This window comes from Oryctolagus cuniculus, chromosome 15 (genome assembly GCF_051225735.1).
Source record: "Oryctolagus cuniculus isolate XC-2025 breed Fujian yellow rabbit chromosome 15, ASM5122573v1, whole genome shotgun sequence".
NCBI lineage: Eukaryota > Metazoa > Chordata > Mammalia > Lagomorpha > Leporidae > Oryctolagus > Oryctolagus cuniculus.
In genome coordinates, this window is record NC_142881.1 from 15,633,832 (window position 1) to 15,660,367 (window position 26,536).

Genomic DNA, 26,536 nt, shown 5'->3' on the forward strand with positions numbered 1-26,536 from the left:
TTGAAAGAGTTACACAGAGGCCGGCGCCGCGGCTCACTAGGCTAATCCTCTGCCTGCGGCGCCGGCACCCCGGGTTCTAGTCCTGGTTGGGATGCCGGATTCTGTCCTGGTTGCTCCTCTTCCAGGCCAGCTCTCTGCTTGGCCCAGTAGTGCAGTGGAGGATGGCCCAAGTGCTTGGGCCCTGCACCCACATGGGAGACCAGGAGGAAGCACCTGGCTCCTGGCTTTGGATCGGTGCAGTGCGCCAGCAGCAACGCGCCAGCCGTAGCGGCCACTTGGGGGGTGAAGCAATGGCAAAAGGAAGACCTTTCTCTCTGTCTCTTTCTCTCTCACTGTCTAACTCTGCCTGTCCAAAAAAAAAAAAAAAAAAAAAAAAAAGTTACACAGAGAGAGAAGGAAAGGTAAAGAGAGAGGTCTTCCATTTGCTGGTTCACTCCCCAATAGCTAGAGCTGCACCAATCTGAAGCCAGATGCCAGGAGCCTCCCCTGGGTCTCCCACATAGGTGCAGGGCCCAAGGACTTGGACCATCTTCCACTGCTTTCTGAGGACATAGCAGAGAGCTGAATTGGAAGTTACGCAGCAGGGATTGGAACTGGTGCCCATATGGGATGCAGGCACTGCAGGCAGCGGCTTTACCCGGCACACCACAGCGCTGGCCCCATTATTTTTCTTTTCTTCTTTTAAAGATTTGATTTATTTATTTATTCAGAAAGATTCATTTATTTATTTGAAAGTCAGAGTTACACAGAGAGAGGAGAGGCAGAGAGAGAGAGAGGTCTTCCATCCACCTGGCTCCTGGATTTGGATCGGCACAGCTCCAGCCATTGCAGCCAATTGGAGAGTAAACCAGTGGATGGAAGACCTCTTTCTCTCTGTCTTTGCCTCTGCCTCTCTCTGTAACTCTTTAAAATAAATAAAATAAATCTTTAAAAAAAAGAATTATAATGAGAGCCACATGTGTAATTCTAAATTTTCTCAGTGATATTAAAGGAATATAAAGGGACAGGTGCTATTACTTTTAATAATATATGTTCTTTAACCATGTGATTGTTATAAAAATGATCAAGAAATTGTTCTTTTTATTTATTTATTTATTTGACAGGCAGAGTGGACAGTGAGAGAGAGAGACAGAGAGAAAGGTCTAGGTCTTCCTTTGCCGTTGGTTCACCCTCCAATGGCTGCCGTGGCCGGCGCACCACGCCGATCCAAAGGCAGGAGCCAGGTGCTTCTCCTGGTCTCCCATGGGGTGCAGGGCCCAAGCACTTGGGCCATCCTCCACTGCACTCCCGGGCCACAGCAGAGAGCTGGCCTGGAAGAGGGGCAACCAGGACAGAATCCGGCACCCCGACCGGGACTAGAACCCGGTGTGCTGGCACCGCAAGGTGGAGGACTAGCCTATTGAGCCGCGGCGCCGGCCAAGAAATTGTTCTGTTTTTTATACTACCTTAGCAATACATCTCCCTTTGGACTGGCCACATTTCTAGCGCTCAGTAGCCACGTGTGCTTAGTGGCTACCATATTGGGCGGCACAGTTCTAAAGATTCCGTGAGGTCTGCATTCTCGTGGTCTTCTCTAACCCAGAATTCTTGCCAATGCTCTCCCCTGGTGAGTGCTAGGCCTTTTTCATTTGCCTCATTCCCTGGTGGACTTCATTGCTCTTCCTGCACTTCGCAGAGTACTGCCGCCACAGGGGAGCCGTTTCCAGGTGACTTGGCTGTGGACCTGGGAGCGCGGAGAGAGGTTTTAGCACAGATGGGCGGCACGCGCCTCTGCGTTCTCAGGCTGTCTCCAGCACAGCGCATTCTTCACTGACCCGGGCCTGCCTTTCCTTCCTTCATCTCACTCCTTCTCCATCCTCCTTCCCTCCCTCCTTCCATTAGCAGACTTTAATTTTTAGATCAATTTTAGGTTTATGGAAAAAATGAGCAGAAGGTACAGGCGGGCCAGGGCCGTCTGTCCTGCGTTCAGCGCGGGTGCCATCTTGGCAGGACTTCCTCTCTCTGCGAAGGCTCTTCTCCCCTGCATCCCCGTAAGAGCAGAGCCTTGCATTGCCTTAGGGTCTCTACTTTTTACAGACCCAGTAGAATGGTTTCCCACAAGTAACAGCAACCTGAGTTCTGAGGAATTCTGTCTTCCTCCAGGCTCAAGTGGCCCAGCTGTAGTGGGTCCTAACCTCATGGTTTGATTCCTCCTGTTACACTGAAAGTGGAGTTGTGATGTTCAGAGCGCTCCCGCCCTGGGCCACAGGACTTGGCGGGGAGCACAGGGTACAACAAGTGCAGCTGCTGGTCCAGAACTGCCGACTGCCCGGGGGGGCGTCCAGGTTCCGCGGTCTCGGGGGCAGCAGGACTTCCTCCCTGGAAATGCCCACGCCTCCCTCCCACTCTCATCCCTGCTTCCCTCACACATCTGCCACGGTGACAAAGCCTCCCGTTGCGTGGATGGGGCAGTGATGGCTTTCCACAGTTTGCATAAAAGGCCTAAAATGCAAATACCTATAGCAATAAAATGGAAGGGTGACCGTTTTTCTTCTAAAAATAGGACTTAAAAGCAGGGAGAGAGAAGACACTGACCATCTGACATGAGAGCTAAACAAGTAAGAACGTGGGAACGGGTTGTGGTGGAAGAATTGGAGGCTGCAACCCAAGCTTTAAGCCATGGCATTGCACAGTTAGCTGTAACAGGATCAGGGTTGGTGAGCAGGAGTTTCATCAGTGAATCTGTCTCTCTTCCTGAAATGCCTGGCGTCTTGGGATCTGGTGGTCCAGGAGCTGATCATCCATTTACTAAGTTGGACACCCACTCCATGCAGGATTTTCACAGTTGTGTGCGGAACTTCCCTGGGAAAGAGCAAGTGGGGGGAACTGCACACCGGAGGAAGCTCATAGAACGAATTCCCAGTGGTCTCCCTGGAAAGTGTTAAGGAGATGAAGAGAGTGGTTTAATTCGTGGATGGATTCTATAATTAAATGAGAAGGAGATCCAAACCCTTCTGTTAGCACTTCTAATAAACAGGAGGGAGGAGAATGTGGCTGCAGGGCCGTGGGTGGAGCTATTTATTCTGTGTCAGCCTGTGGTCACTCTCCCTTCCTTCTTTGCCCTCAGCAGCCATACCACTAACTTCAAGGCGTTGCTGGAGTGCCGTCCACCTATGCTGGGACAGTGTTCCAGTGATGGGGCTTTTTTTTTTAAATATTTATTTATTTATTTGAAAGTCAGAGTTACACAGAGGAGAGGCAGAGAGAGAGAGAGAGGTCTTCCATCCGCTGGTTCATTCCCCAATTGGCCTCAAAGGTCAGAGCTGCACCGATCCGAAGCCAGGAGCCAGGAGCTTCTTCCAGGTCTCCCACACGTGAGCCGTCTTCTACTGCTTTCCCAGGCCACAGCAGAGAGCTGGATTGGAAGTGGAGCAGCCGGGTCTCAAACCTGCACCCATGTGAGATGCTGGCGCTTCAGGCCAGGGCGTTAACCCACTGTGCCACAGCGCTGGCCCCCAGGACGGTTTTTTAAATGTACCACCTTGTGTGCACTGTGGCTGTGTGACAGGTCATATGAGAGAGTAAGAAACCTGAAAACAAATGAGAAGCATTCACTTTGGTCTGGGTTGTGCGTGTTGCTGTGCAGATCCTGCAGGAGATGCTTCCTGCAAGGGACAAATGATCAATGGCTGGCACTTCTGAGTGTCGCTTTAAATTGAATTATGATTCATTTTAATTATGCATGGCACTTTTTATTGTTTTGATGTATTATTCATTATAATAGTTGTTTATCTTGAGCGTTTCCCGGGGTGATACCCCAGATCCATTTTATCTGCCAGAAGATTCTAGAGCATTTAGAAAAGATCAGGCAGCAGGGAGATTGCTCAAAGGATCAGAAAGACTGCCCGGCCAAAGGTCTGTGTTTTCAGTGAGTGTTACCTGCAGAAAATTACAGCTGCTCCCTAGAGCGCAGATCTGCTACATCTTCCTTCCTTCACACCCATCCTTGTGTAACATATTTTATTCATTTATCTTTAGTCTCTATTAGTAACTTCAGTGAGCTCAGAGATTCAAGTCTTATTTATTTATTTAGTTGAGAGACACAGAGACACAGAGAGCCTCCATCCACTGGTTCACTCCCCAGATTGCAAGAGCTGGGGCAAATCCAGGAGCTGGGGATGAAATCCAGGTCTCCCACATGGGTGGCAGGGACTCACATACTTGAGCTGTGACTACTGCCTCTCTGGGTCTGCATAGCAAGAAACTGGAGCTGGAAGTCAAACCCTGGTTTTTGTTTTGGTTTGGTTTTTAAGATTTATGTGGAGTTGCAGAGAGAAAGAGAGAATGATCTTCCGTCTGCTGGCTCACTCCCCAAATGGCACAATGGCTGGTGCCCAAGTACCTGGGCCATCTGCTGCTGCGTTCCCAGGTGCATTAGAAAGGAGCTGGATCGGAAGTAGGGCATCTGGGATTTGAACTGGTGCTCAGAGGGATGCCGGCATCACAGGCAGCGCCTTACCTCCCCGCGCCACAACGCCGGCCCCTCAAACCCAGGCACTGCGCCGTGGGCCTTGGGCATCATCCCTGCTACGCCATGCTTCCTGGGCAGAGGGTTTTGGCTGTTTTTGTTCATTGTTGTGTAGCCAGGGCCTAGAACAACACGGTAGGTGCTCAGTGAGGTGAGCAGCAGCTGGCTATGTGTACATATTCCTTTTGAACGTGAGCAGAAGTAAATGTCCAGGACGCATCAGGTGTTCGCTGTGATGTGTGTCCTCCAGTGGTCCAGACAGGAACAGTATCTTCTCAACAGAAACAGGAAGTGTAAAGGGGTCTATCACCAATTCCAGAGCCCCGTGCGTGTCTGCCAGGCAGGCAGAGCAGATAAGACTCTCCCGAAGGCTACTCCAAGGCCATTCTTCATTGAGCTCTGGCAGCTGCTTTGTTTTACTCTGGTTTTGACCCTGAGCCTTCTCGTCTGGGCTCACGTGGGCAGATTGGGTTACTGATAAAAACCCCAGAAACGTGAGAGCCAGTTCCTATATTCCCGAAGAGCTGAACTCTGGCTTTTAATAACTACATGAATCTTATCATTCAGAAAAAGAATAAAAAGCAGAATTAACCAGGATTCAAAAAAAAAAAAAAGTATGGTATTAACTCCCTTCTTATTGCAAATGAGAAACTGCTTTTATACTGCCATTTGTTTATAAAATGATAAGCCTAAGTACTTTATCTTTGAATTTTATGCCATGTTGTTTCCTTGTCAAATAAATGTAATTCAAAAGTTTTAAATATTTATGGTGTTGAATTCCAAACCAGAGCAGGATAAGGGCCCATCATTTCTCCAGCTCACACTGCTCAATGATTTGTTTATTCTTGAGTCTGTTATCACCAGAGGGACTGACAGCTTTTTGTTTTGCCTGTCAAGGGTGTGTGTATAGAAACAGCCTTGGGAAACAGAGGTAGTGTGAAGGCGTCTTCAGAAACTTCATAGAGGGGCAGGCTTTTGGCCTAGTGCTTAAGACACCTGTGGCTCACATGGGAGTCCTGGATTCAAGTCCCAGCCCCACTCTGGGTTCAGCTTCCTGCTACTCTGCACCCTGGGATGTAACAGGGGATGGCTCAGGTGGTTGGGTCCTTGCACCTTCCTGGGAGGCCCAGATTGAATTCTGGGCTCCTGGCTTTAGTCTGCCCAGCCCCAACCGTTGGAGGCATTTGGGGGGTGAAGCAGCAGACAGTAGCTCTCATGGTCTGTGTGTCTGTCTCCCTGCCCTTCAAACGAGTAATTAACTAATTAAAAATTGTTTAGAGTTCATGGAGAATGCATACTATGAAAAAAAACTATGCATGGATTTCAATATTTTTTGCACAAAAATAAACTTGTTTCTTAGTTCCATTTTCCGGTGGACTTTCTGAGGTCTGGGGCTACTTCCCTCCAGAGTGGGAGGCAGCTTGACTTGCTGTCTAACATTGTAGCAATAACGTGTGCCTTGAAGCCGAGGTTGGACAGGTCTGCTTGCAGCTCATTATAAAAGATCTGGGATTCACAACCTCAGGATTCCTCAGCTGTGGCACAAACCCCCACAGCAGGTGCAGCATCCAGCAAGGCTTCCCTCCAGTGCCCATGGGGAACCTGGGAGAGTGTGGAAAGCAGTAACAAATAGGAAGCTTGTGCCCCTGCTATGCTATGACAGTCTGTTGCATGCAACCATGAAACGCAGGCAAGTAGGGCCAACATTGTGGGACATGGGATAAACCACCACTTGTGATGCCAGCACTGGTTTGAGCCCCAGTTACTCTACTGCTGACCCAGGCCCCTAATAATGTCCCTGGGAAAGAAACCAATGATGGCCCAAGTACTTGGCCCCTGCCACCCATGTGGGAGACCTGAATGGAGTTCTGGGCTCCTGGCTTTGGCTTGGTCCGCCCCCAGATATTGCTGCCATTTGGAGAAGGAACTAGAGATTGAAGATCTCTGTCACTCTGCCTTTCAAACAAACAAGCAAACAAAAACGGGGGGAGGAGGGAACAAGGGCAGGTGAACTTGTTAGTTATTGCAAGTAGGTTAAAATTGCAGGTTGTTGGCCAGCGCTGCAGCTCAATAGGCTAATCCTCTGCTTGCGGCGCCGGCACACCAGGTTCTAGTCCCGGTTGGGGTGCCGGATTCTGTTCTGGTTGTCCCTCTTCCAGGCCAGCTCTCTGCTTGGCCCAGGAGTGCAGTGGAGGATGGCCCAAGTGCTGGGGCCCTGCACCCCATGGGAAACCAGGAGAAGCACCTGGCTCCTGCCATCGGATCAGCACGGTACGCCGGCTGCAGCGGCCATTGGAGGGTGAACCAACGGCAAAGGAAGACCTTTCTCTCTGTCTCTCTCTCTCTCACTGTCCACTCTGCCTGTCAAAAAAAAAAAAAAAAATCCAGGTTGTCGATAACTCTAGGGACATGTGCATGAAAGTGTATTTCTTGAGAAACGTATGCTGAAGTCCACCCAGCTTTATGAAGGAAGAACAGATTTTCTGGGAATGCGATCTGTGTAGCTGAGGCTATGGGACTGTTTATAGAGGAAGGAGGCAGGCTCAGGTTGTCCTCCAGCGTTGTTCAAGCAAGTGTGAATCACATTCCTGGTCCCTTTCATCCCCTGAGCCATGGCGTGCCCCTTGCTCAGACCTCCTCTCTCCACAGCCACATCCATGACCTCTGCCAGTCTCGTGGCTCAAATGCCACCCGCATCCCGGCAACTCCCCGGGCTGCACCTCTTCCCCGTAACCTGGACTGAGTCCTCAGTGGCCTTCTAGCATCTCCAGTCAGCATCTGGACTGGAACCCCAGCGCCTCGCGCCGTCCCCACCCCAGGGCTTTGCTGGCCGGCTCAGGGCAGCGGCTGTCCAAGTTTCCCTCTCGGTCACTCAGGCTGAAATCCTCGGAGTCATTCTCGATTCCTCCTCTCCCCTCAAACACCACACCCTCCATCAGCAGGTCCCTGTGACCCTGTGTCCATGGAAATACGAGGTATGACCACTTGTCACCATCCCAAAGACAAACGCATCTGCTTGGATTACTAACCCGCACAGGTCTCTGCACTGCCCCTGCCTGGCATGTGGCATGTTTTCAGGGCGGCATCCAAGATGATCTTTAAAACAACCCGACTGCTGTCACCTTTCCCAAGAATTCCCTCCACTTTCAGAATGGAACCCAAAGACCTCAGTGTGGCCTCTAGGGCGCCCTCCCCACCGTTTCTCTCTGACCTCATCGCCTGCTGTTTTTTCTCTAGCTCAGGCTGCTGAGCTACACTGGTCTGCTTCATCGTTCTTTTAGAAGATTTATTTATTTGCTTATTTGAATGTTTTCTGGGCCAGGCTGAAGGCAGGAGCCAGGAATTCTATCCTGGTCTCCCGCATGGACATCAGGGCGAAAGCCCTGGACCATCTTCCACTGCCTTCCCAGATGCATTAACATGAAATGGGATTGGAAGTGGAACAGCCCTCCTGCTGTGGGATATCAACCCTTTCTTTTCTTTTCTTTTCTTTTCTTTTCTTTTTTTTTTTTAAGATTTATTTATTTATTTAAAGGCATAATTATAGAGAAGCAGAGAGAGAGAGGTGTCTTCCATCCACTGGTTCATTCTCCGGATAGCCGCAAGGGCTGGAGCTACACCGATCCAAAGCCAGGAGCCAGGAGCTTCTTCCGGGTCTTCCATGCAGGTGCAGGGCCCCAAGCACTTGGGCCATCTTCTACTGTTTTCCCAGGCCATAGCAGAGAGCTGGATCGGAAGTGGAGCAGCCAGGATGTGAACTGGTGCCCATATGGGATGCTGGTACTGCAGGCAGTTGCTTTACCCACTAAGCCACAGCACCTACCCCATCAACTCTTTTTTTTTTTTTAAGATTTATTTAAAGATTTTTTTTAAAGATTTATTTTATGTATTTGAAAGACAAAGGTACAGAGAGAGGTAGAGACAGAGAGAGAGGTCTTCCATCTGCTGGTTCATTCCCCATATGGCCGCAACAGCCGGAGCTGTGCTGATCTGAAGCCAGGAGCCAGGAGCTTCCTCCAAGTCTCCCACGTGGGTGCAGGGGCCCAAGGATGTGGGCCATCTTCTGTCTTCATCTCAGGCCATAGCAGAGAGATGGATTGGAAGAGGAGCAGCCAGGACTAGAACCAGCGCCCATATGGATACTGGCACCTCAGGCCAGGGCTTTAACCTGCTGCACCACAGCACTGGCCCCAACTCTTTCTTGATCATTCTTAATCAAACCAAGCACTGAGCAGCCACAGAATCTTTGCACTTCTGTCCCCTTTGCCTGGCAAGCTCCTCATCCAAGTATGTGCCCTCCCTCACCTCCTTTGGGTGTCTTTTTAAAAATGCTACTTGTCAATTAAATCACCCCTGGTACCACCTGGTATGTATTTATGTATGTGTATCCATGTATTTATATATGTGTTTATATAAATGTATTTATATATGATTTATTTATTGCCTGTCTCTGCCCATTATAATTTTAGCAACAGTAGGTCAAGAGGCTTAAAGTAACAATCCTTAAATAGGCCACTTTACAATAGCCCTTCAATAAGAACAAGGCTACTGGGGCCCAGTGTTGTGGTCAGCAGGTTAACTTCCCCCCACCCCCACCATGATGCCCACATCCCATGGCTGCTCTGCTTCCAATCCAGCTCCCTGCTGATGCACCTGGGAAAGCAGTGGATGATGGCACAAGTGCTTAAGTCCCTGCCACCCACATGGGAGACCTGGATGGCATTCCAGGCTCCTGGGTCTGGCCTGGACCAGTCGCAGCCATTGCTGTTATTTGGGGAGTGAACCAGCAGATGGAAGATCTTTTTCTCTCTGTCTCTCCACCTTTCAAATAAATAAAATATATCGTAAGAGAAAAAAAAAACAAAGGTATTTCAAGTTTATGGAAAATGCAATTAAAAGAGAAATTCATTTTGCTGCAGACGTGTCTAAAATCCGTGTATATGTGTACCTTCAAAATGTTAGTGAAAAGTGAGTATTATGAAAAACCTTGCATGGATTTCAAAAATTTTTCGCACCAAAATAACTTACCTTTTACCTCAATTTTCACACAAACCTTTTGAAGTAGTCTCATATTTATTGAATGAGTGAGTGAAGTTTATCATTAAGTGGTCTAGTAAGTATAGATCATTATTTCCAGGTCACTGAAGACTTCATTTCAGTTATGTTTTTGTAAATGTGAGAGTGAAGAAATTTTTTTTTTTTTTTGTGATTCCCATACATAGCCTTCTCCCACAGTGAGAAAATGTGAGCTCTTGAATCCTTTTTTCAGTCCTTCTGATGTCGTAAAGCACAAGGCCTTTCTAACAAAGAGAGAGCAGCTTTCAGGCCCCAGGAGGCGGTGTTCACGGGCAAACTAGATTACACCGTTGAATATTTACTCCTATGGGCACTTTATCTTACACAAGAAGTAACGCTGGGTTTCGATTGATGGTAATGGTATGCTTCTGCTCTTTTAAATAATTGTATTTAATAAACATGACCTGAGGGCCGGCGCCGTGGCTCACTAGGCTAATCCTCCGCCTAGCGGCGCCGGCACACCGGGTTCTAGTCCCGGTCGGGGCGCCGGATTCTGTCCCGGTTGCCCCTCTTCCAGGCCAGCCCTCTGCTGTGGCCAGGGAGTGCAGTGGAGGATGGCCCAGGTGCTTGGGCCCTGCACCCCATGGGAGACCAGGAAAAGCACCTGGCTCCTGGCTCCTGCCATCGGATCAGCGCAGCGCGCCGGCCGCGGCAGCCATTGGAGGGTGAACCAACGGCTAAAGGAAGACCTTTCTCTCTCTCTCTCTCTCTCACTCACTGTCCACTCTGCCTGTCAAAAAAAAAAAAAAAAAAAAAAAAAAAAAAAAAAAAAAAAACATGACCTGAGGTTTCTTAAGGAAATGGACTAGGTGGATCAAAACTATGGAAAGCCAGGATAAGAGTTGTACACCAGTGAACGTAAGTATGTTTGGGAAACATAGATCCGAATGGTGTGCATGGATCCACATCCGAAATAATGAGCTTCTTTTTGTATGGTCTTGATTGTGTTTGTTTTTTTAAAGCAATTTATTTATTTATTTATTTAAGAGAGTTACAGAGAGAGAAGGGAAGAGACAGAGAAAGATGTCTTCCATCTGCTGGTTCGTTCCCCCAGATGGCAGCAATGGCCAGGGCTGAGCCAAGCCAAAGGCTGGAGCTTCTTCCAGGTCTCCCATTTCCCAGGCCAACCAGTGCTCCTAAGGGAGTGCCACACCACAAGCCCAGCTTTTTCCCACGGTCTCGGCAGTCAGCCTTACCATGACATACCTGAGTGGCGGAAAAACTGACTTTTACCTGTTATGATCAGATTGGTCTGTGCTCATTAGATTGAATTATTCAGAAGTGTCTTCTAAGAGTCGACTGGTTTGGCCGTTTTTAAAAATTTAATCTCAGGAGAGGCCTTGATAGCGTCTGCGTTATAGACTGAGACGTGGAGGGCGGGAGTAGGATTGCTTACTAAGATCAACCCAGACCAAATGAGATGAGCACCTTAAAAGGTTTTGTCCACAATAAACCCAACAGAAGGACTTGCAGGAGCTCTCCCATGGGGGCCGCAGCACCGGGGTGGGAGGGGGTGGCACCTGCACGCCTCCTTCCGCGGTACAAATGAACTTCTCTCAGCCTTCCTGGTGCAGGGCCCCCAGTGCCCTCCCATTGGCCCTGACAGCGGGAGAGAATATTTACAACGAACCCAAGGACTGGAGATAGACTTTCTGTTATACCTAGAAGCTTCTGAAACTCTGAGTTTCTCATTCACATCACAAGGAGCACAACCTTCAGGTACAAATGCGGAGCCGTTCCGATGCTGGGTTGTGCTGTGGTTTGGGTATGATTTGGCTCCCGAACTTCTACAGACATTGAAACCCCAAAGTCGTAAGTTAGTGGCACCAAGAGGTTAGACACTTAATCCAGTTATGGCAGGGTCCAGTGCAAAACGATTCTCATGAGAGGGTTGTTAGAAAGCCTGACTGGGGGCTGGCGCCGTGGCTCTATAGGCTAATCTTCCGCCTTGCGGCACCGGCACACCGGGTTCTAGTCCCGGTCGGGGTGCCGGATTCTGTCCCGGTTGCCCCTCTTCCAGGCCAGCTCTCTGCTGTGGCCAGGGAGTGCAGTGGAGGATGGCCCAAGTGCTTGGGCCCTGCACCCCATGGGAGACCAGGAGAAGTACCTGGCTCCTGCCATCGGATCAGCGCGGTGCGCCGGGCACAGCGCGCCGGCCGCGCCGGCCATTGGAGGGTGAACCAATGGTAAAGGAAGACCTTTCTCTCTGTCTCTCTCACTGTCCATTCTGCCTGTCAAAAAAAAAAAAAAAAAAAAAAAAAATTCCAGGTTGTCGATAACTCTAGGGACATGTGCATGAAAGTGCATTTCTTGAGAAACGTATGCTGAAGTCCACCCAGCTTTATGAAGGAAGAACAGATTTTCTCGGAAGGAAGACCTTTCTCTCTCTCACTCTCTCTCTCTCACTGTCCACTCTGCCTGTCAAAAAAAAAATAAAGAAAGAAAAAAAGAAAAGAAAAAAGAAAAAAAGAAAGCCTGACTGGGACCCAGCCTCTCCCTCTGCTTCTTGGCTCCCCATGTGACCCTCCCTCCACATTGCACCATTGCCATCAGCCACCCTCATCAGAGGCCAAATCAGTGGGGCTCCGTATTTGGGACTTTCCTTCAAAACTACAAACTCAATCATCTTTTCTTTTATGAAGGTAGTCCCCTGGGTGGGCATTTGGCATAGCAGGGATGCCCGTGTCCCATGTCAGGCACGTGGGTTTGAGTCCCCGTGCCACTTCTCATCCAGCTTCCTGTAATGATCCCTGGGAGACAGCAGGTGATGGCTCAAGTACTTGGGTCCCTGTCACTCACATAGGAGATCTGGATTGAGTTCCAGTCTCCTGCTTTGGGTCCAGCTCAGCCCCAGCCACTGCAGGCATTTGAGTGTGGGGAGCAGGGCCTGTCTCCTGCAACATGGCGAAATAAGTACCGAGACTAGACTAGACCACTGAGACTATTAAGACTAACTCCATGCATCTGATCTCCCATCATATGGCGCTGAGAGAGAGTAAACAAATCTCACACAGCTGCCTCGTCAATTAGCTGATTCCTGACCCAACCCCTTATAAGAGGGAGAGAGACAACATGCGCGGCCGCGCCCCCCCCCGAGAGAGTCGGTTGGGGAGCTCGCTGGAGCGCTCCTCCGCGAAAGCCGGGGAGCGGTGGGGGTGCCGCTCCTCCGCGGAGGACCGAGGAAAGAAAACAGCGTCCGGTCCAGTGTCGTTCCTCCGCGAGTGGGGGAGCGACATTTGAGGACCAAACTAGTAGATGAGAGCGCGCTCTCTCTCTCTCTCTGCCTTTCAGAGAAAATGAAAATAAGTAAATAAAAATGGTTAAAGTTAGTTCCCTCAGGTATTTTGTTGTATTAATGAGAAGCTGTTTAGTATATGATGTATCAGGTAATTCCATGGAAACAGCTTGAAAGCTACTGGAAGAGAGGTTAAACCTATGAACCCCTTAGGGCAGAGTTCACAGAAAGTGGTCCTAGAGGAAGTTACCCTCAGTAGCTCAGACGCTGGTTCCCGGTCTTCCTCATCTCACTAAGGAGCGTCTCTAAGGTCGGGGTCTGGCAGTCCCAGCCAGCTCCCTGAGTAAGTATTTGATGCACCAAATTTGAGACCCACTCTTGCTGGCCATGCTGCAGGAAGCCTCTGGCTTACGTTGGTGGTGGGTGATGGACAGGGGGAAAGTGGAAGCTGATGAGGAGAATGGAAGAAAAGGTATTCCAGCCCCTGATCCGCACCTTCTCAGTGAGGATTCTCTGATCATGGCCGTGTGACCTAGAGAATTCCTGCAATTGGGCTTTGCTTTACAACAGCCCGATTAATCATTTAGGTCTGAGATGCTCAGCTAGCGAGCAGATGTCAGAGTGCGTGCCCTAACTGTACTTGACAAGTACTGTGGAGATGGGGGAAGATGTGTATCCAGATGTGCTCTCTGAGTTCTGAACAGGGACAAAAGAAACAAGGTGGGGAATTCCCTATTATACAGTTTATCTGCGATAGCAGGTCAAGGTTGAAAGCCAAAATCAAAATCAACAATGAGAACCCTAGCTCACCCAAGGACACAGTAGAAATTCTTAGCTTGCATGGTAACATCTGTTTATTCAACAGATATTTTTGGAAGCCTCAGGCATTGAAAAAGAAGCTATGCGTGATCATGTTATACACTTGTGAGATATGATCTCTGCTTTAATAGGGGTATTCATCAGACATTCCAGTGGTCATACAAGTATGACTTACCAGCTGAGATGGGTGACACCATATCCTTTAGGGCCAATAACTGGAGGTAAATGGGTGATGGGAGCTGGCCGCAGCAGGATCTTGGTGGTGTTTGTGTGAGAAGGAGGGGCAGGTGGCCAGGAACCCACCCCACCCCTACCCTACCTCTCCCAGAAGAGGAGTTTGACACACAAGGATAAAGATACAACCACCCAGTCCCTCCTTGTAACAAGTCAACTAAATGGACTTCATTATTTACATTCTTACTTCCTTTCCAAGAATCACTTAATTTTTGCATAAATCAAGTTAGGAATATTGGTGCTTGGTGGCCTTTTGTCACATTAAGTCATTGTGCAACCTCTGTCCTCTCTCCATTCACTGGGCTAAGGAGCATTCAAAGGTATTTATGGTATGGTCCCTACTCCTGCAGAGCATAAGCTCCTTGGGGTGCAACCAAGGTCCGTGACAGGACAGACGCAGTAAGCAAGAGGCCACCTGGAGCTGTGGTCAGATGATGTTGCCAAGGAGGGCACAAGATATGAACTAAAGCATGGATGTTCCAGAAGACTTAATAACCTTCCTGGTACTAGACAGAGGGTGTGTGCCAGGCGTGGTCAGGGAAGGGGCCAGCAGTGTTCAAGGCTGTGTGTGGTGAGGACAGGACAGAGGCTGTGTGTGGTGGCTACAGTTGACACATGGGCAGCAGACAACTAGCAATGAATGGAACGGTGATGGACCTGTCGTTGCTGAGAAGACAGCACTTTAAACATCCATTATCGTGGCCGGCGCCGCGGCTCACTGGGCTAATCCTCCGCCTTGCAGCGCTGGCACACTGGGTTCTAGTCCCGGTCGGGGCGCCGGATTCTGTCCCGGTTGCCCCTCTTCCAGGCCAGCTCTCTGCTGTGGCCAGGGAGTGCAGTGGAGGATGGCCCAGGTGCTAGGGCCCTGCACCCCATGGGAGACCAGGAGAAGTACCTGGCTCCTGCCTTCGGATCAGCGCAGTGCGCCGGCCGCAGCGGCCATTGGAGGGTGAACCAATGGCAAAGGAAGACCTTTCTCTCTGTCTCTCTCTCTCACTGTCCACTCTGCCTGTCAAAAAAAAATTTTAAAAATTTAAAAAAAAACAATTATCGTAACTTCATTCCTTTTCAAAAGTGGAACTAGGTTTGTATGTTATTTATAGGCACATCATTCCAGAGAGGCGTCTGAACATTGGGTGTCTGTGGAAAATAAGATGCCAGATCCCGTGAGCTCTTCACTTGGGGGGCAGCGCTGGCAGGAATTCTCATGCAGAGAATCTGTGTGTTGCCGCTTAGAAGTCTGAGTCTGAAGTCTGTTAGATGGCATGAGAAAGGACATTTTTGATAGCTTTCACAAATCCCTTGCTCCTCTTATCTATAATGTTCGATCTTTGAAAGAGCCCATAAACATCAAAATTATTTTCAAAGTGTTTTCCTAAAATTATTAGAAAAATTCAGATACAACTTCTAATGTCAATGAGTTAAAATATTTGTATATTTTTCAAGAATAAGGCTTTTTAAAAAATATGTATTTATTTATTTATTTGAAAGGCAGAGAGAAAGAGGTCTTCCATCTGCTGGTTTACTCCCCAAATGGCTGCAATGGCCAGAGCTGTGCCAGTCCCAAGCCAGAGCCAGGAGTTTCTTTCAGGTCCCCCATGTGGGTGCAGGGTCTCAAAGACTTGGGCCATCTTCTACTGCTTTCCCAGGGCATAGCAGAAAGCTGGATCGGAAGTGGAGCAGTCGGGACTTGAACCGGAGCCCATATGGGATGCTGGCACTACAGGCAGTGGCTTTACCTGCCATGCCACAGTGCTGGCCCCGTCGTTGTCAATATTTCTTAACCAAAGACGTGGAGCTGCCTCCTTCAGGAGCCTGCTCTCATTGATAATCACCTTGTGGTTCTAGCCAAAAACTTATCTAACATAGATCTCTTGGAACATGTAAAACAAACTACTCCCTCTCTTGTCCTCCTTAGCAAGAAAAGAGTTGATCACTGATTTCCTTAAAATAGCTCACCATACTTTAAAGACCATTAAGACCTGACCTCCTCTTCTTCAATCTAATTCCAATTCCACCCACTGCTTTTTAAAGTGTTTTGTCCCAGTCCTTTAATTATTCCTGTAGCTACTTCATGTTCCTGTTCAAGTTTCTTCTCCTTAAACGGTGGAGGGATTAACTCAGTCTTATTCTCAGTTGGGAGGCCTTCTTGTTATTGCTAAACACAACATAAAGCTTTGTCTGATCCTGTAGGGAGGACATGTGAATTCAAACATTTTCTTAAGTTGTTGACTCGGGGTGGGCGCTGTGCCGTAGCAGGTAAGGCTGCCGCCTGCAGTGCCGGCATCCCATATGGGTACCAGTTCCAGTCCCAGCTACTCCACTTCCAGTCCAGCTCTCTGCTATGGCCTGGGAAAGCAGTAAAAGATGGCACAAGTCCTTGGGCCCCTGCACCTGTTTGGGAGACCTGGAAGAAGCTCCTAGCTCCTGGCTTCAGATCGGCACAGCTCCGGCCGTTGCAGCCATTTGGGGAATGAACCAGTGGGTGGAAGACTGTCTCTCTCTCTTTCTCTCTCCCTCTCTCTCTCTCTCTCTCTGCGCCTCTGTAACTCTGCCTTTCAAGTAAATAATTGAATCTTAAAAAAAAAAAAAAAGTTGTTGCATCTCCATCCATTTCAGTCTCTCAGGAAGTTCAAGAGTCTTAAGAGACTACAGATATTGGGAGGTGAGTGACATGACTACCTGGGCACCACATTCTTGAAGGTCATCAGGAACAAAGACAGGGTTACTGGCACAAGGTCAATGCCAAAATGCCTTTACCTTGTGCTGTGCCAAAGGAACTTGGCTCTCATCACACACCCCAGACACCAGCCTGCTTTAAAGTAGCCTGAAATTGGGGGGGAGGGGGGAACAGTGGTTTTCCATCTCTCTACTCTGGAAGATACACTAGCATAAGAAGTGGGCTGGTAGTCTAGACCAGTGGACAGTTCCAAAGGCAGTGGAGCAGGACCAGGAGGCATAGCAAGTGCCAGAGAGCAGTGACTGTTCCGAGCCCCAAGGGGTCAGAGCCTGGGGGAGGCTGCTGCTTCGCCAGGAAGGCAGCCTGAGTGGCCTGGCCCAGCAGGAGGGTGGGCGGGGCACTTGGGAGGATCAGCCTGGGGACAGCACTGGTGTTCCGGAAGAGGCTGAGGAATGTTTGGAAGATGGGAGGGCCTTAAGGCAGGGTCAGCGTGCTCAGCAGAGTGAAGACACATGACCCAGCTCCTCCTGGAGACTGAAAAGGGGAAGGGGCTAGGAGAGGAAGTAGGCTTTAGTAAAACTTTCCTAAGGGCCCCAAACTCAAATATGTGGCCTGGTTTGAGATGTAGCTCCCTAGGGGAAAGCAAGGTCAGTCCTGTGAAGCAGCATCAGCCATCCATTTCCTTTCTTGTACATATGCTCAACCCCCATGCCTGATAGTAAAATAATCCATGCTATGGGATTTAGTACTTTAATACTGGTTTTTCTGTTACGGACCAAGTCTTTTTTTTTTTTTTTTTTTAAGATTTTTTTATTTAAGAAGCAGAGTTACAGCCAGAGAGAGGAAGAGACAGAGAGAAAGGTCTTCCATCTGCTGGTTCACTCCCCAGATGGCTGCAGGAACTGAGCTGATCCGAAGCCAGGAGCTTCCTTCCAGTCTCCCATGTGGGTGCAGGGCCCAAGCACTTGGGTCTTCTGCTGCTTTTTCCTATGCCATAGCAGAGAGCTGGACCAAATCTTAGAAGGCAAAACAAAGCAAAACAGAAGTCCAGTGAGTAAGAGATATTATTCTGGTGATAACATTGTTTCTTGAGCTGTTTATAATTAATATTGTTTGCACAAGTGTTAAAAACAAACTTATGGCATTGTCAAAGATTTTCTTAATAGGGATTCTGAAATGTTTTCCTTCCAACCAAGCAAGGCTTTGATTATTTTAAATTCAAACTCCAAGTTAAACGCAAACCCTCAAATAACTTGTTTTGGGGGCCCACCTTACCATCTGGTTGAGTCTGTAACTATTCCTTTCCCAGAACTGATTGCTGATTTTTGATGTGCATCTAGAAGTTAATGTGAAAAACTACTCACATGTGTTTTTTGAGGCTTTAGTATTCGCTTCCAGGATAGAGCATTACCAAAAGTTATTTCTGGTGAAACACCGCCCCTCACTTTGTTGTTGATGCCTCTCTGTGCAGCTATTTTGGGCTCTGAGCTACAGTGGATACAACTTTTATAGTGCGTGGTATCTTGAGACACACTGCTCTGGGATTCAGAGCTAAAATGGATTAACTCAGACTCCCTACTCTAATGGGGTTTTTGGTGGCTTGGGAAGACACTGTGTTGTAGTCTACTTCTGTGTTCTCTGAGAAGAGTTTGAGGGATAAACGGAATAAAATCTCGGATGAAACGAAGCTCCACTCCCATTAGTTGGAGTAGAGGAGAGAGGATGAGGAGGGAAGTGTTGGGTATTCTCAGTGCAAACCCGGGGAGAAGTGCTTGGGAGTAGCGCAGCCCGGGTCTCTCCACCCCCAGCGCTAGGACTTGGCTAGGACTTGGCAGCCTCGGAGGAGGCAGGGCCGCTGCTGCTGCAGGTAGGGCAGAGGCAGAGGCAGGTCTGGACCTGCCCAGGGGTGAAGTAGCCTGGCCCTAGACAAGAAGGGTGACCCGGGTCCCAAACCTCCACTTCATGGGGTGAGTTGAGAAGGGCTGCTTGCACCTTGTGCTGGACTGACCAGCTGCCGGAGCGGACTGACCAGGTGCTGGAAGCACCTGCCCTAGAACAGAGAAGCAAGGACCCACTGGAGGTTGCTGGCCCCACAGTTAAAATCCTTGCGTCACTGGGGACTAACTTTGAAAATGCTGATCGTGTTTGTTTCCCATCCCTGTGCTCTGTTTCTGGGTTGAGCGGATTAAAACCCCAGCCAAGGGCAGTGGCACAGCAGAGATGCTCAGCTCACTCAAATGGATGAAGATATCCTCTTTTGGTTTTCCCCCTAAACCCACCTTTGGTAAACCCACCTTTGGCCATGGTGGTAAGGATTACCCGTGCTCCTAAGTGCTTCCATTTGACGGGCAGATGGAATGTCACTGAAATGTATTTGTCAGAATGTAAAATGTAACTGCTGTTTTTAGAGGGTTGAAGAAATAGTTGCTACTGCAGCTCCATCGGTGCCACTAAAACACTGTTCTGTTTTAACCCTTGTCTGACACCTCCAACTTCGTTCCCTCCTGTTCTGTGGTATTTTTACAACTTGAGCCACTCCTGTTTGCTGGAGTTTTTCTTAAATGCCTGTTTCTAATTCTGCAAGTCTTATCTTAATGTCTTGGATGTGCATATCCCTACTTCTGCAGCAGTTAACTGTGTTGCGGAATTTGTAAAGATTGAGTTTAAGAGCAGCAGGGTAACAAGGCACAGTGCGGTTCATGGCAGGTTTTAGTGACGGTGAGCAGGGCAGGATTCAGTGGGGCCTTGGGCGGGGGGTGGGGGGGAATGTGTTAGTAACTGGTCACCAGAAAGCAAGCCGGACTGGCGCCTGACCCAGCTGTTAAAGGTGCTGGTTGGTACGAATGGCACCCGTGTCGCAGTGCCTGGATTTGATGCCCAGCTCCACTCCTCATTCCAGCTTCCTGTTAACACGGACCCTGGAGCTGCAGGAGATGGCCATAGTGGTTGGGTCTGTGATAACTCCTGTACAAGAGCTGGATTTGTTTCCTAGCACCTGGCTTTGGCCCTGATCAGCCCCAACCTTTTCAGGCATTGGAGGAGTGAACCAGCAGATGGGAACGCTCCCAGCCTCCTTCCATCCCTCCCTCCCTCCCTCCCTCCCTCCCTCCCTCACCACCCCATCTGTCTGCCTCTCAAATAAATAAATATCTTTTGAAAGAAGAAAACAGTTAATAATGCCTTTCTCTGGAGCCCCCCCCTTTTTTTTTAGTAAAAGGAATCTATGCTTTTCCCTGGGCATATGTTAATTTTCAACTAAAGCAAAGACAAATGGAGTGCCTAAAGTTAAAAATCTAAATATAGGCTACTGAAGTTTGACCTCACTAATTGAGATTTTGTGATCATTTAGATGTGAACGTTTTGCTGTGGGCCATCCATTAAAGTATTTGCCAAGCTGTGAATATAAAACAGACCAAAGCTTTTTTTTTTTTTAAAGATCATTAATGTTCTCTTTAGATATTTTCAGTTACAAAGAATCGTTCTTTTGTTGAAGTGTAATTTTCAAAATGTTAAGTATACGAACTCTCATACAAATGTAGAATGAGCAGGTATCAAAGATTCATTCAAGTCGTTAATGAAGGAACCAGCAGGATGACCAAGCTGGTTCAGAAGAAAACTGGGGAATGGATCACTAAGGCACTCAAGAAAGAACATGGCAGGGGGTGGGGGACGTCATGATACAGTGGGTAAAGCCACCTGCAGGGCTGGCCTTCGGTGGGCACCGGTTCGTGTCTCAGCTGCTCTAATTCCTATCCAGCTCCTTGTTAACGGCCTGAGAAAAGCAGTGGGAGATGGCTCAAGTGCTTGGACCTCTGCCACCCTCCTGGGAGACTTGGAGGAAGCTCCTGGCTCCTGGCTCCTGGCTTTGACCTGGCCCAGCCTCAGCCATTGCAGCCATCCAGGGAGTAAACCAGCAGATGGAAGGTCTCTCTCTCTTTCTAACTCTGCCTTTCAACTAAATAAAGGGAGGGAGGGAGGGAGGGAGGGAGGGAGGAAGGAAGGAAGGAAGGAAGGAAGGAAGGAAGGGGAGAGTGAGAGAGAGAGAAAGAAAAGAAAAGAAAAGAGAACAGAACAGAACATTGATTATAATGGCTGGGTTCAATGTAAAACTGATTAGTAGGCCGGCGCCGCGGCTCACTAGGCTAATCCTCCGCCTTGCGGCGCTGGCACACCGGGTTCTAGTCCCGGTTGGGGCGCCGGATTCTGTCCCAGTTGCCCCTCTTCCAGGCCAGCTCTCTGCTGTGGCACAGGGAGTGCAGTGGAGGATGGCCCAAGTGCTTGGGCCCTGCACCCCATGGGAGATCAGGATAAGTACCTGGCTCCTGCCATCGGATCAGCGCGGTGCAGCGGCCGCAGCGTGCCGGCCGCAGTGGCCATTGGAGGGTGAACCAACGGCAAAGGAAGACCTTTCTCTCTGTGTCTCTCTGTCACTGTCCACTCTGCCTGTCAAAAAAAAAAAAAAAAAAAAAACTGGTTAGTGGTTCAACAAGATGATAAGAAGTCATCTGCGTCTCTGTTGGGTGAGAACATAGAAGTCAATCCTAACTTCCAAAATCTGGGCCTTGACTTAATCAATAGCAGAGAGCTTGTCAAACACAGGTCCAGCACTGGATAATGAACTAATCCTTGTGTGGGCTGTGAAACAGTGCTCCAGGTACAGGCATTGTGGTGCAGTGGGTTATGCCAGCATCTCACACTGGAGCCACGATTTGAGTGCAGCTGCTCCACTTCCAATCCAGCTTCCTGCTAATGTGCCTGGGAAGGCAGCAGAGGATGGCCATAGTACTTGGGTCCCTCTGCTACATTACAGACCTGAATGAAGCTCCTGGCTTTGGCCTGGCCCAGCCCCAGCCATTGTAGCCATTTGGAGAATGAACTAGCAGATGGCTGGAAGATCTGTCTCTCCTGCCCTCTCTTTCATTCTGCCTTTCAAGTGAATAAAAAAATATGTTTGTAGAAGAAAATAATAAGTTAATTCTTAATCCTCCTAAGAGACCAACATATGGCCGGCCTCACATTTTCATGTCCATAAAATCATGAGTAGACTTTTCTTAGAAATAGAATTGTTAACATTGCTTCCTCTGTGACATTCGTTCTTTCCATGTAGTGCTGTATCACAGACACTGTGTGGCCTGCAGGGATCTAACCCATAATTTTGAACCCAGTTCCTTAGGCTAGATATCCATGATTGAGTCTATCTTTGCTCTACCTATAGAAATTCAAGTTGTTTTGATTTTTTTTTCCAGTATACACATTATTAGAATAAAATTGTTTTGCCAAAACAAATTTATAAAATTATTTTTATAATTTTAATTTTAAGTAATTTTAATCATTATAAACATTATTTTACTGCAGAGGAGAGACTACTGAAGTCTGGGGTCTGAGTAGTGGCAGCAGGAAGGCAGAGGAGGAGAGAGATCATCGAAGCATTTTGCTGGGGGAATGAATTGGATCAGCGGCCAGTTGAAAATGCTGGAGTGAGAAGGGTGGCACAGGTGCCGCTGCTGTTTTATTGAGAGGAATCTAGGACAAGCAGAAGGCTTTAGGGTCTGGCAGAGAAGCTGAGAGCATACGGTCTGCTTGGAACATGCCAGACTTGAGATGGGCACACCCAGCAGCCACAAATCAAAGTCTGAAGCTCGCAGAGGTTGCCAGAGAGATCACTAATTTCAGATCCTTTGCACAGAGTCCCAGTTGACACTGCAGGAATGAATGGGATCTGTTCCGGGAGGGGAGTCCCCATGATGGAGGGAGGAGGTGGGTGTGTGGAATGCAGGGATTTGGCCAAGGAGACTGCATGGGAGCCGTCAGGAGGGGAGAAACAGCAGAGGCAGGCCTGGGATGGGGTGAATGGCAGTGGAGGGGAAGAGTCTAGAATTACAACACAACTGCTTCATCCTTAGGAATGCAGTGGAAGCATCCTTTGGGATTTTAGGTTCCTCGTCTCACTGCTGTGTGTGTGCCATTAAGGACTCCTGTCTCTGTGGGTCCCTGTTCAAACACGTCTTTCCTTGTTGTTTGAAGACACTTGTAAAATATTCATGGAAAATGGAAGTAAATTTTATCTTAGCGCAAAAAAAATGGTTAGACCCATGCATAGTTTCTCGTGATACGCCATTTCCATCAACTTTCTGAAATGCTCTCACATAAACCAGTAACGGCAGTTTGGTAGGCTGGCTTGAGCACTGCTTTGAATTTAAGGATAAAGCCTAATTAGATCACAGTAGGGCACAGTTTAATTGTCATTTGGTACCAACAGTGTTATGAAATTATTTTTTAAATTTATTTTTTATGTATTTGAAAGAGAAGAAATCTTGCATCCACTGGCTCGCTCCTCAGACACCTGCAGAGGCTGAGCCAGGTTGACACCAGGAGCCCAGAAGTCAATCCAGTCTCTCATGTGGATGACAGAGACCCAACTACTTGAGACATCACTGCTGCCTTCAAGGGTCAAGGGTGCCCATTAACAGGAAGCTGAAATGGAGAGCAGAGGCAGGACTTGAACCAGGCACTCCAAGATGGGATGCAGGCATTCCAGGTGGCATCTTAACTACTGTGCCATTATGTCTACCCTCAAAATAATTTGTAAGACTATGCTAATTCCTGCAAACTAGGACTTACTTAATGAGGAGAGAATGTATCAGTTTCACAAAATTATGTGCGCTAGCAAAGGTCACCCAGAGGTCCCCAAAGGAAGGAGGAAATACAAAAAGTTTTGAGAACATTTAGAATTAGCTTTGAAACTGTCTAAACAATCTGTATTAGCATGGAAAGTATCTCCTGTGGCCGTGAGTCTTTTTGTAAAGGGTCTGTGGATTTTAAACCCAGCCTAGGTATTTGTAGGAAAGACCTAAGGAAATTAACAGTAGTCCAAATGCAAGTTTGGACAAATGCAAATTTCTCCTGGCTTGGAGAAATACCTAAGTTTGGAAGAGTTACGGAGTCATCACAAGGCAAGGAGAATCGGCATGAAACTACCAAATTTGAGACAAGATTTTATTAAACTCAAAATCTGTGTTCTCTGTATCCTACTAGGTACCATTCAGTTCCAGAGAGAGAATCCAAAGAAGTAAAGATGAGGGCTCTTACTTATGTACCTTTGTCATCCTGCAGGAAAGGAAGAAAGGGACCTTGAAAACACCGAGGAGAACTCTCAGGTGTTCTGTGAGGCCCTGCTTCCCCTTCCCCAGGATTGTTTCTCGTTGCCAAAGAAATTTGCAGTCAGCACAAGGCTGGCCCATCCTCCGGTTCCCTCAACCCACAGGACCCAGTTGGTGAGGAAGAAGCAGGTGTGAGACCTGTGGGGGCAGGAGGAGCTACTGGCAGGTTCCCGGAGGCAGCAGGTGGCGAACGAACGACTGTTTTCCAGATTACAGGATCACGGTAGTATTTATAGGGTGGTCAGTTTCAGGCAGGATGGAGCCAGGCCATCACCTTGGGTTACTTCATTGCAAACTGCGAAGAAGTCATAGCCGTGGAATGTTGATCTAAACAAAGACTGCCGAATCCGCATTGGAAAGCTGGAGCAGGTTCTGTGTCACCTTGAATATCTTTAGCAGCTGGTGATTAGTAAAGGGTGCTAGCCGGGGTGGGGGAGTGGTTACTTCCATCAGAGTCTTACTGTGCTCAGCACTAGTTCATTAGATGCATTAGTGAGTCATGGGAGCTAATCATGTGGAACGTTCTAGCAGGTAGGAAAGCAATTTCGTGATTGAACTCACCTCCCCACCCCCTCTTCCTCAACTGAGTGTCTGCGCTATCCAGTTGCAGAAATAACCAGAAAGACTCCTGGGTTCATTGCCTCGGGCCCTTAATGAGTAGGCGTCCCCCAACCTTGGAACAGAGAAGGTTCCAGGTTGGCAGCTTTGGCTGCTGCTTCTCAGTCATTTGGCAGTGAAAAGGCTTTCTTCTCAGGGACGTAGCCTGGACTGCATTTGTGGGCAAGTCGTTGTAACCTGCCTGGGTTCGTCTGAACATGGAGACCAGGCCCTAGCCCCTGGCACCCCCAGACCTGCTTGTCTGCACCATCTCCATAAACCACAGCTGCACAGTTTTGAAAGAGACACCAGAAACCGGGACAGAACAATGCATCCTCATTTGCATGCACAGCCGTCATGAATGTTTTATCTCAGACATGTCCCCATTTCTTTCCTCTTTGGCCTGTCTACTTTTTATTTCTTTCTAGAATATTTTAGAAACTGGCTTGTACTATTTTCTGTACAAAGAGAAAATTGAAAATTGAATGTCTTAATTCTTCATAGCTATGGGAAAATATTTCCGGTGTGCAAAAAAGGGGGGGAAAAAAGCTATTGGAAATTTTAGCTACTGCATTTGCTAGAGAAGGAATTTATTACTCAACTCAGTAACAATCTTGGCCCAGACCACGGAGCTGTGTGGGCAAGCAGTGGGCACCTTTCCTAACTAGCCCTGCCCAGGACACCCTTCCTTATAACTGAGGCAGCCTGAAGCAAAGCTGTCTTTCCATCAAGACTGTTTGAGTCTTAGACATGCCACAGAGGCCACTGAGACCCAGCAAGTGGATTTTACTCGTATGAGATATTGCATAGCTCCTGAGGGGAGGAGGCAGGGAAGGAGCAGAGCCCCACAATAAATAGCTCTTTGTACCAGCCTCCTCCCCTCTCCCCAGACCACTGAGAGCGCAGAGTAAGCGACCAGGCCGCCGCTGCCCGGGCGCTTGGCAGAGGATCACCAGATGTGCACTTGTCTCTCTACAGTGTGTGGCTGTGACCTGGCTCAAGGGGGCTTCTTCATAAAAAACGGGGAGTACCTCTGCACCCTGGACTACCAGCGGATGTACGGGACACGTTGCCATGGCTGCGGGGAGTTCGTGGAGGGCGAGGTGGTGACTGCCCTAGGCAAGACCTACCATCCCAACTGCTTTGCCTGCACGATCTGCAAGTAAGTGACAGTCTCTCCTAACCCCACGGCTTCTTCCAACAGAGAAATGCTGATTTCAGCTGCTCAGGCTTGGGGTCGTCCCCTCTCATCTTGAGTAGCACTTAGTCTGATGTGTTCTTAGATTTATTTTTCTCCTGACTTACAGTAATTACATTGGGAGAGGTTAGACATGATGTCCTGTGCAGAGTAACATGGATGGTTTTAAGTGCTGGAAACCACCTCTGAATGTAGCTGACTCTTGAAATATCCTGACCAACAAAGACACTGGAGAGAAGTGGCACGGCGGCTTAGAAGGAAAAAGCTTATTTGGAAATATCAATTCCTGTGCTTCTGTATGTGTTTAAAATTTAATTCTGTGTACTCAATAGCAGGGCTTGGCCAACTGTGTGTGGCCCCCGGGCCACTGTAGGCCCAATTCCTGGTTTTGGAAATGAAAGTTTACTGGGACACAGGCACACTCTTTGTTTGCAAACTGTCCGTGGCTGTCTTGGAGCTACACCGCATAGTTGAGTAGCTGTGTCTGGGGCCACATATATGGTTCACACAAAGCCTAAAAAAATGTTTACCATCTGATCTTTTTGGGGAAAGGTTTGCCAACTCCTGCTCTCAAGCTGCCTATCATCTGCCAAGATTAAATCTTGACTGCGCAAACTAACTTGATTAATGTGATGAGTCAGAGAGAAGGAAACTGTAAGGTGTGAGTGGGAGGATCTGCGGTCTCCATTGATATTGTGTGTTTAGAGCTACACCTTATAAAATGGAAGGTGGGTTTCTTCCAACAAGGAGACTCACCAGTAAGCCTGGGTCTCCTCGTGGTCAGTTCTCATTTGGCAACCCCATGCCTTCTTGAGAAGTGCTCTGCTTTACCGTGCTTGTCCATAAGCGATAGTCCAGAAGAGGTGTTTTGTTTTGTTTTTCAGTGTTTCAGGTTTCAAAGCCAGAGAGATATAAACTCCAGAAGGTTCAACTTAATTTTGTGTAATTAATAATACTGATAAATAAATCACAATAAATGTGAAATATATTAAAATGGTTTAAATAACTTTTAACAGCTATTAGCTCATTT

At 48.2% G+C, this 26,536-nt stretch overlaps 1 protein-coding gene and 1 long non-coding RNA gene across 47 annotated transcripts in view; one reads left to right on the forward strand and one right to left on the reverse strand.

Annotated features, from left to right (window-relative positions):
* The window catches only part of ABLIM1 (actin binding LIM protein 1), a 325,273-nt gene that overhangs the window by 172,205 nt on the left and 126,532 nt on the right, over nt 1-26,536 (forward strand). For 44 of the 46 annotated variants that reach the window (XM_089314295.1, XM_089314270.1, XM_089314272.1 and 41 more), the window contains one exon: nt 25,287-25,470. In XM_089314295.1, coding sequence (XP_089170421.1) covers nt 25,287-25,470 — 184 coding nt within the window. Of the gene's footprint in view, nt 1-20,580; nt 25,471-26,536 lie in introns of those variants that run through there. The other 2 variants (XM_089314288.1, XM_089314283.1) reach the window with 1 other exon arrangement.
* On the reverse strand, nt 17,334-19,958 carry LOC149121913 (uncharacterized). Its single transcript, XR_016221939.1, has 2 exons — nt 17,827-19,958; nt 17,334-17,567 (listed from the first exon to the last, which is right to left on the reverse strand). It is a non-coding gene; the product is annotated as an uncharacterized LOC149121913 (long non-coding RNA).